The 10,367-nt window shown below is 39.0% G+C and overlaps 1 protein-coding gene across 1 annotated transcript; it reads right to left on the bottom strand.

Moving 5' to 3' along the window:
- Window positions 1–797: 797 nt before the first annotated feature.
- On the bottom strand, window positions 798–3,012 carry LOC116729523 (SH3 domain-binding protein 4-A-like). Its single transcript, XM_032578142.1, is given in 2 exon segments — window positions 798–1,570; window positions 1,573–3,012. Coding segments are annotated over 2 exon segments (2,106 nt in total). The 3' UTR covers window positions 798–904.
- Window positions 3,013–10,367: the final 7,355 nt, after the last annotated feature.

A 10,367-nucleotide genomic window follows, 5' to 3' on the forward strand; every position in this document is an offset into this window, starting at 1 on the left:
CGCTCTGGCTCCTAGCCCTACAATGTTTTACACACAGACCACCGGTTCTCAGCAGGTTCTAATCCGAGTCCAGATTTCTCGTTTTCTCTTGTTACAGAGATCCAACATGTGGAGAAAACAACCAATCTGAAGAAAAGTCCCTTTAAAAGGGATATTTAATACAGAAATGTTGGTTAATACAATCATAAGGAACGCCACTGATTTCAACTGTTAAAAATCTGTTTTCAGATTTCTGTATCCAAAGATATCAGTGGAAAGTTTGGTGTAAGGAAAAACTCAGAAGACTTACAATTACCTATAAAAGGGAAGTGAAATACAGAAATGTTGGAAAACACATTGATGGGAAACACAATTTGGCCAAACCTATTAAGAAGCTACTGTATATACAGATTCTTTATATAGATTTCTGTATTGAAGCATATGTGTGGAAAGTTTGGTGGAAGGAAAACTGGAAAGACAGATGATTCCCTATAAAATGGAAGTTTAATGCAGAAATGTGGGTCGACACATCATAGAGAACTGATACGATTTCTGTATCCTGTGATTCTCTCTTGACTTGTAGAAAAACCACGAGTCATTTCACCTGCTAGCGGCAGACTTGTTCGTTTTTTTGGTTTGTATTTACCCAAAATGCCCTGCACTATAGTGCACTTCCTGCTTTTGGAGCAGAGTTCAATGAACCATTCACACCTCTCCAAACAAACTGAACTTTGTAGGCAAACAAAGTAGAGTTTGATTAAAGCGGACTAAACATGGCTGATATCTGGTTTTTTCTTTTTTGGGGGAGAAAATAAATTTTCTTTGTGCCAATCTGGGTTGTCTTTGCAAACTGTCATGCTCCATTTAGGTTTGATGTTGCTTAACTCAAAAATTGTTCAAATAATAGACAAGATGTTCCAGCCATTCAAAGATAATAACTTCTGATTTGACGCAAAATATAAAGAAAAGAAAAAGTTAAGCGAAGGCTATGCACAAAGAGAAGTCTTACCATCATGAGTTCCCGTTGGAAGGACTTCCTCTCCTTGTTCTCCATGTTAGTACACTCTTCCTTTAGCTTCTCCAGAACCGACGCCACTCTCTCCGGCTCATTGTCCAGTTCTGTCCGACAAAAATAATTCAGGGGCAGGTTCCCGTATCCAAGTGCATCTGCAAATGCCCTCCAGCTGCCCACGTTCTCCATCAGGACCGTCCTCACAGTTGCGTAGATGTAGGTGAGGAACTTGCAAGGCTTCAGGATCTGATCCAGCAACATTGTGGTGGTGAGGTCTGGCCCACACCAGTAAATGGGCTTGACTTTACCAAGAACAAGAACGTTCTTAGCATGAACCAGCCCCAGCTTTCCCTGGTAGTATCCGATGTACCACTCCTTGGTCCGGAGCTGCCCTCGTAGCTTGATTTTCTCCTCGCTGAGCAAGGCGATAACATCCCCCTTCTTGTACTCCAGCAGGTACATGTTCTTATGCTGCCTGATCACCGTTTTAATCAGCTTACCAAACTTCAGGTTGGTAACACATCGATCCTGAAACTTTGGGTGTTTTGAGGTGACAGCCAGAGGCGACAGTACGATCGATTATCGACCTCTCTCTTTTTCAGGAATCTCCGCTGGCCAGTGATCCTTGCTTCAGTTTTTGGTGGTGGCTGTGGCGTCTGGACGCAGAATTGGGTCAAGATGCAGTCTAAAGCATCCTTAACCTGGACCCTGAGAGTAAAGTCTGAGATACTGCTGGGGTTGTGCGACGTGATCATGAAGAGGAGCCTGCTAACCTTCCCTAGCTTCACCTGAAACCCCCGTATTATCCCGGTTCCTTCACTTGCCTTCACCTGGTAGTTGGTCATGTTGGAATAGAGTCCAATCTGCAGGTCCTGAGGGAATGGCAACACAAACTGATGCTTCCCCCACAGCTGCAGCGCCACAGGTGGAGTCGAGGCCGCCTGCCATGTCACATCATTCACCAACAAGGTTTTGGGGGCACAGTCATGCCCGAACATAGCCACAACTGTCTTGAATGAGGGATGGATGTGTTTGGGTCCGTAAACACCCAGACTGACTTTCCTCTGCACATGGTCCCAGACTGTCGTGTTGTGTCCGACATACTGTGCCTGAACAACAACCGCTACATACATGCAAGGCTCCAGACTGTCCAGCTGTACCTGAACTGTGTCTTTGAAGATGTAGGCATTGGGAATCGGGGTGTAAGGTCCTTCCTTGCAGTCACTGCGCACACAAAGCACATCTGCAGCATGACAACTCTCCTTCTTCACAGCCACTGACACTTTTATCTCTAGTGTTAGGAATGACTTTGTCTCCATGTTGCTGAGCTTGATCTCCACCACTGGGCTTACCGTGGTGCAGCGGTTGCTGTTCAGCTCCAGAGGGGGGTCCAGTAAGGCTTTCATGGAGATCTGCTGGTAGTCTCCATGACCGACATGGCCCTCAGGGATGTGTACGCTGTGTGTGTCAGGAAGCTGAACAACTCCTCCGTTACAGTCCAACCGGCAGACAATATTGGTCTCCACCGGTTGGGTCTGCCCCCATCCGGGACTCTGGCCCAAAGAGTCCAGGTCATGGCAAGACCGAGCCAATTTTCTGTGGTTCAACCAGGCAGTCCGGAAGTCCTCTCTGCTCTGAAACTGCTCCGGTAAAGGAGCCGTCAGGCCCGTAAAGAACCCAGACGAAGGTAAAGTTGGATTCGACTGTGCCTGTAAGACAGAGAGTTCTGATAGACTGTGGGAACGTTTGCTTTTAAAAAAGGGGTTTTCACTCTGGAAGTTGGATGTAACCTCTTGGTTTGGACTGGTTGAGTTGAGGCTATTAATATGGCAGCTGCTAAACCCGTTGCTCATGATTGAACAACTGTTAGAACAAGACGACGGTGATGCCAGAGACTCCAAGTAGATAAGATCCGCCGAGTTCCTCACGCTTACGTCTTTGGAGTTTTGATTTAGTGGACAGATGAAAGGGTTCACAGAAAACGGGGTGTTGTTGTAAATGGTGGAGGGCTTCAGGCTCATCAGACAAAAAAACTAAACTAAACAAAACAAAAAAACATGCATGTTCCTCAGTCTAAATACAACACCCTATCACATACCACACATACACAGTTACACACAAATTCATTACTTGTTTTGTGACTGTCTGAAAAGAAGTTGAACTTATTCAGTCATACCCCTTTTCCATCCAGTAGACCATGACATAAAAATTCTTCCCAATATGCAATCTATATAAAACTGCACTTTCTGGGTCTTAAGTGACTGTCACCTGAGGCAACATGCCCTCCAAAAAACTCAGTTCCTTGATTTACAGAGGGACTATGTTTAGAACGAACCCCTGGGGCAGGTAGCTAACAATATCTAACAGCAAGGCATTGCACCAACTGTTGTAAAAATAATACATTACCCTTTCCCAGCTATTCATAAGTTTTTCAAACAAATAGCATTCTGACTGTGTAGTAAATTTAGTATACTTATAGTGGAATTATGTGTGGAAAAACACACACAAACAAAAAGGTCAGCTTTTGATGGCATGTCTGGGATGAAAAGAGAGTTGAATTAAGCAGTTGCCTGGTAACAGTGTCAATCTGTGTACATGTGGTTTTTTTTTAGGTTGTGACTGGGACAAACTGGGGTTATGTAGTGTTGTACACCTGGCCGGGTCTGTACTTAGGCCTGGCCGGAGGATAATGTCGCCTGATAGTGTGGGGAGCTGGTTTCTTGTTTCGGATTAGGTGGTCTTGACTACGATACCTCAGTTATGGTCAATGAATGACGACTGTGCGCAATATTCTTTAGCCCAAGGCGTAATAACTCAGGTCTTGCAAGCCTAATTTTTGTAATACTAAACAATGACGTACCACCTCTGTTACTGAAATTTGAAAAAGGTTTTGAGGAAGTAAAATGTATTTTACTGTTTCTTAATTGCTCAAGATCATCAGATTTTTTAATTTTAGATTTCCTATATCAGCCCCTTCTCTCTTTGTCGAGAAAATATTCAGGAATGCAAAAGAAATGTCAAATAACTCCAGTAATGAGCAGCATTAGCAAATTGATTTAAATGGCGCTTTTACTGAAAACCACAATTCTCAATTGTTTTATACAAGTCATAAAACAGGCACTACCCTCAGTGTGTAGCTGTATTTTATTACCTTCATAAACCTAAAGGTCACTGTCACTCAAGCTGCTCGACTGAAAATAAAGAGGAAAAATTCATCTTGGTGGCAGTGTCATTCAGAGCTTCCAACTGGTTTTCTTGTTCAGTTATGTACATTATTTAATTTTCTTATTTGTTATTTCAGTTCTATATGCTGGATTTAGATGCTAGCACTCTTGAAATGAGAAGACATTTCAAAATGGGGCTAGACACCGTCACATTTTTTTTTATCTTATATCCTATTACCTATTGATTTAAATGTGAAAAAAGAAAAAAATATGTTCTTACGATGATGAATGGATATAAACCAGAACCAAGATGCAGACACCCCTGAACGCCTGCCAAGAGAGATTCAAGGATTCTGCCAACATGCATGAAAGAGTAAAAGCAACACTCCAGACATGTTTTTGATGAGAGGATAACATAATAACACGATATAAAGCTCAAAAAAGTCAGTTTTACTAAGTCTGAGGTTCAGGGTGAGGAGACACCATGTCTGGAGAAAGAAGTAGCAGCTGCAGGATCTTCAGAAAAACAGCAGGATATGCTCAGTTTAAATGCAACAATTATTAGCTATAATCATAATATGGAAAAATAGGATGCACTCCACTCCACGATTTTAATAATCTAGGTCTTAAGGCATCCCATGATGATTTTACAGAGAAAGATAGCCCCATTTGGTGATAATTCAAGAGCTATCCAGCTTTTATCAGTGCACAAAAAAATGAATAAGCACAGAGATTCCCAAGCACACAATGAAGTAATTAAGATTCTTCCAACAGCAAAGAAAGACATTCTTATAATAATGAACACAAACAGTCAGGATTCTGCATTTGAGTCTACTGCCAAGATAATCACAACAGGATATTATGTGGCCAAAAAAATTAAACTATTTTCTTTCTGATTTTCAACTGATTCACTGATTTTTATTTTATTTTTTACAACATTTCTTATGTTTGGAAACACAATTTCAAGAAGAAACATAATCTTAGCTTTCATCCAGACATACAAAGAAACAAGTTGGTATGCTATGAAGCTGCATTTGTGTTCATATAAATCTTCCCTGCCATCTACCAAGTCTTCTGAAGGAGTCATTCTCATACAATGCAAACATTGACCACAATCACAAACACCCATTGTGTTTGCAGTCCGGGGTCAGTGTGTTTGTGTTTGTGTTTGTGAGTATGTGTGTTTATGTTGTGACATTGACAGAGGTCATGCCGGAGAGGTAATCCCTATCAACTTGTGCATCTGCCTGATGGTGTCCAGTAGTCTCTGTATCTGAGTCGCACAATTGAAGATAGTGTCTGTCAGATCCTAGGAGGGCAGACTGAAAGCGCATTCATAGATCAAGGAGCAGAGGACACTCAAGATTTGTCAAGATTTAGAAATGTATATGAGCTAATATTTAACCTTGTGAAGTTAGGCAACAAATAACCATAGCCTGGAGCATGAAAAAAAAAAAGTTACCCGCCTAGACAATGCATTGCAACAATAAAACATTACATACAAATTCAGCATTTCCCAACTGGCACACACACAAAATAAAACCAGCTCTCTTGTGTTCGCAAATCCTTATTAGCAGTAATGTAGAGTTATGAGTGTGTGAATAACAATAATGTCTTACCTAAAGAAGCTGATGTGCTATTAGACCACTAAACGAAAATGCTTTATATTAACACAAATAGCTATCAGGCCCTAATCAATATTACGGCTGACTCCTGTCCCTATTGTATTATATTGATATAACCAACGACAAAGGTTAAAAACACATTAATATCATTGATAAATGAAGAGAGCAGCTGAGAAAATAAAACATTGAAGGAAAATAGCCATGATGAGAGCTGTGGTGGACAAAAAGTAGAGAAGCTTTTTTGATAAATCCTGTAAACCAGATAGATGCAAGCAGAAGAGAATTATTATGGATGTAGAACAAGAAGATATCAGTGACAGTGTGGTATTAATCTGCAAGGAAAATGTGATATGTGCGCCATTTGGAAATATAGACAGACTTTTAGCGTTGTAAAACATAACTACGCTCTGTGGGTAAAAATCTATTAGAATTTCATTAAACGACTTCCATCCAAACAGTCTATTTTGCATGGCATGTAATAAAAATGGTAAAATATTACTTTCATGTATTATTGCACATATCTGCACTTATTCAGAGAGCAGAACATAATTTATTTGATCTCTGCAGTGAATGAGCATGGAAACTGGGAATGACTTGTTCTACTCTTTCATAAATAATTGTTGGCAGCTTCGTATTTGCTATTGAATGTTTTTATTATTTTTTGTATCAGATTGCATTAATACACTCGCTCAGCTGTGGCATAAACAAAAGGATCAAACAAACAGCTTGATTAAAATTGTCATTGCTTTATATTTCTTTCTGACCCATGAGCTTGAAGTGTCATGGGTGAGATACACAAAGCTTTTGAAAAACCATAAAATCTTTTTGACAAAACAATAAAAGGACATTGGGTTTTATAGATGACCAGGTAAGAACTGGATTACTTCTGTTAATAAATGAATACAAATATATACTTTTAAAAGCGTATTTGAAAGTTATTACATCAAGGAATCAGGAACTGCATCACAATATGAGACTAGCAGCAAAAACAACCAAAGAAAGCAAAGAAAATAAACAAGAACAAATTACTGAATGTTTTATTGCAGCCAGCAGTAAACAGAATAGTCTGTTTGTGTGAGATCAGGTGAAGACTGCAGTCTGCAAGTGAAGTAAGGAAACCAACCAGACCTCAGTGACAGTCAGGTAAACATGCTTACATGTTTTTAAGCAGATCTGGATACAGCCGGTTGGTCCATCCTGTTTATCAAATGAAAAATAGAGATTGAGACATGGCAACGGCTCTGAGCTGACTTTTTAAAAATGTTATTTGTAACTACACAACCTTATCAGCAGAACCACAGAACAGCATGGTGACAATCAGCCTGTGATAAATAAAACAAACACACAAATGAAAGGGGATATTACATTTTTAAGACTAAAATACAATACAGTGGACCTCCACCTGTGCTGGTTCAGTATTCACAGCTTTATCTTCACCTAAGTGTCTAAGTGCAGCCTGTGAAGCTAAAATTGTGAAGATTTTAGCTATTCCCTCTGTGAATAACTGGTAGGGAACTATGAGTAACGGAGGACATTTATAAAAAAAAAAAATCTAACATTCCACATATTGCACATACAAATAATGGGATTTTAATGGATTTACATGCATGAATTAAATATTTTCTGCATCGAATAAACCAATTTATTATAAATTCTTAATATTTGATGCTTCCTAAACATCACATTGTTGTCTGTTTTTAGACTACATGCAACACTGACAATCCTTACAAAACCCCAAAACAACCTCAGTTAAATGTTCCCTACTCTCTAAAGGAGCATAAAAAGATAATACGGTCAACACCATCAATGTGTTAAACTTAACATTTAAAATGGCATGTTTTTCATTTTATGGAGAATTATGATGAAAACCCAACTGAGAATGTATTTGTATATTTCCACCTACAAGTATATTTGTTCTTTCTGCTCCACTTGCCAAAGAGTTCCCTAAGAGTTTGATGTGCTCAATTGGCTATAGTTTGCCTGAAAAATGCTGTAGTCTGTGATTAAGTGTGTGATTATAGTCTTTCATTTATAAAACAAAAAACAGTTTGTTGGTGTGAACATTGCGTGGTAATATAGCTTGCAGTAAACTGGAAATGGATTCAATTGTGAAATCTTCGTGAAGCCTAGGTTTGACTCTAGTCTGTACAGATGCAGTATCAATTAAAAAAAAAAAAAGTTAGAGGCTAATGAATGTTTATCAAGTTGACTGAAATGGCAATTTGTCAGTAACAAACTGGTATGAGTTAACTTATAGTCAACTATCTATCCCTCTTTCCCTCTTTTTCTCTCTCTCTATCCTAGTGATCGTGACTGTACTAACAAAAGCGCTCATCTGGGAAAAATGGTTGCTTTCCATGTGCAGACACCCTGGTTGCCGGGGAAACCAGTCTAAAGTTGTGAGCAAGAGGCAACGTACGCCTCTGCAGTGCAGTAGAAAAACAGCAGCACAAGCCTGAACTCAGAGTGATGGTGCACACCGTAACAGTCATCACGATACAATCACACAGTTCTAGACTGCCTCAGTTTACTTTTTTCTTTTTTTTTTTTCTGACAATTGCACATGAAGAAATGACGCACACACTCAACAGCTTTGCTTTTCATGTGGGAGGGTTTCATAGCTGCTATGGCTTTTTGCCGCCATCAACAAGTAAAGTCATATCAAAATTGGGGGGGGAAATAAAGTCCTGGAGTAAACACATAATTCTCTGTGTACAGTCGGTAGCATAGAGATGGTGCTATTACACAAGAGCAAACCGAACAAAATTGGAAAACATACAGAACATTGTGTAAAAAAAATATTGTCCGAAAAGTACTGAGGAGAAGTGATCTAAGAGCCGAGCTAAGAGCATACTTGAGTCACACACACTTTGCAATAGGGTGCAATGATAACAGCTGCTCCTGACCTATTTTTCAATATCTAGAACACCTACGAGCCTTCCCCTCTGATTTCTTGCACCTGATGTCAAGTATTACTCTGTCAGTACATGAACCAGTTTGTCACAAATTATCTTCACCTGATGTCTTTCAAGAAGAAAGTTTGTAAGTCAACAGTCGAAAAACACTCAAATATTTATTTTTTGGTTAAAAAGTAGGGTAACACTTTAATGTATTGTGCATAAGACTAACATGGCACTGACACAAACATGACATAACACCTGTCATGAACATGAAGGAGTCTTCATGACTATTCATGACTGCTGTCATGAAGTGTCATTCTGTAAATAATGACATTTTTAATGCAAAGTTCCATTAAAAGTTGCATTAAGTGTCAACTTGGCATTACTCAGTAAACAATGACACTTTTGAGGAAAGTTGCATTAAAACTTGCATTCAATATGGACCTTGAACATGGACCCAGCACTTTTCATTAAAAGTGTCATTATTTACACAATGGATAGCACTTATAAATAGTTCTAAAGTGCAGACAAAATAGATCAATTGTCATCCTTCATCTAGGGAAAACATGTCGATCAAATAAATTGATACAGATGATAACATACTAATCAATAAAGTTTATTTGTATAGCACATTTCATCAACAAGGCATTTCAAAGTGCTTTACATCATGAAAACACAAAAATACATAGTCATAGAACACACAGTCAACAAATGAAACATAACATTTAGTCAAGTGCCAGAACCAAATGCTGTTTCTCCACATTTGGTTCTGGTTCTGGGGACGCAGAGCAGACCAGAACCAGAACCAGAAGACCTGAGAGGTCTGAAAGGTTGATACATTTCCCTGTAAACTGCGATGAGCACAAAGGCTTAAAATTCAATCACATTACACAAGCATAATTCATAATAATACAAGATAATTTATTCCAAATGTGACTTACAAGCAAATCAGTTTTCGAAAGTTTACAAACATTTAGAAGTTAGTGTTAGGTAGATAATTATAGGGAACATATTCTAATTCAAAGAATCATAGCCTAGTCCAGGGGTGGCGAACACGCGGCTCTCGAGCCGCATGCGGCTCTCGACCAATAAGAATGCGGCTCTTTGCCTGTTACCATATTTTCTATATACTGTGGCTCTTTCCTCGTTTCATGTTTCTTTTCTTCTTTTTTTTTATATCTTAAACACACTTAAATCCATCAGGGGTTATTAAAAACAAATAATAATATTTTAAAATTAATAAATTAATTTGACAGATTGGGTGTTTTTTTATGAGACGTAAGACGTAAGAGACGTAAGTGACCGCCAATCATATGCGCGGATTACGTCTCATACCGGGAAATTAGGTAAACATTTTATATGCATGCAGACCGCAGACTTGCCTTCTTTGTAAAAATGGCAAAATGCAAAGCTAAACGAAAATATGACGATGAACACAGGACATTTCTGGAAGAATGGGAAGATGCTTACTTTTTTATTGAACGGAATGGCAAATCGCTCTGTTTATTATGCGATACCACGATATCACATTACAAGGCTTCAAACCTTCAGCGTCATTTTAGCACACTCCATGCTAATATTGACAAGGATTTCCCCAAAGGTACTGAACTACGGAAGCAAAAATTGAGCACATTGAAAAGCCAGGTAAAAAGACAGTCTCAAATGTTTCAGCAATTGACCAAGAAGC

Source organism: Xiphophorus hellerii, chromosome 2 (assembly GCF_003331165.1).
Source record: "Xiphophorus hellerii strain 12219 chromosome 2, Xiphophorus_hellerii-4.1, whole genome shotgun sequence".
In the NCBI taxonomy this organism is placed as follows: Eukaryota; Metazoa; Chordata; class Actinopteri; order Cyprinodontiformes; family Poeciliidae; genus Xiphophorus; species Xiphophorus hellerii.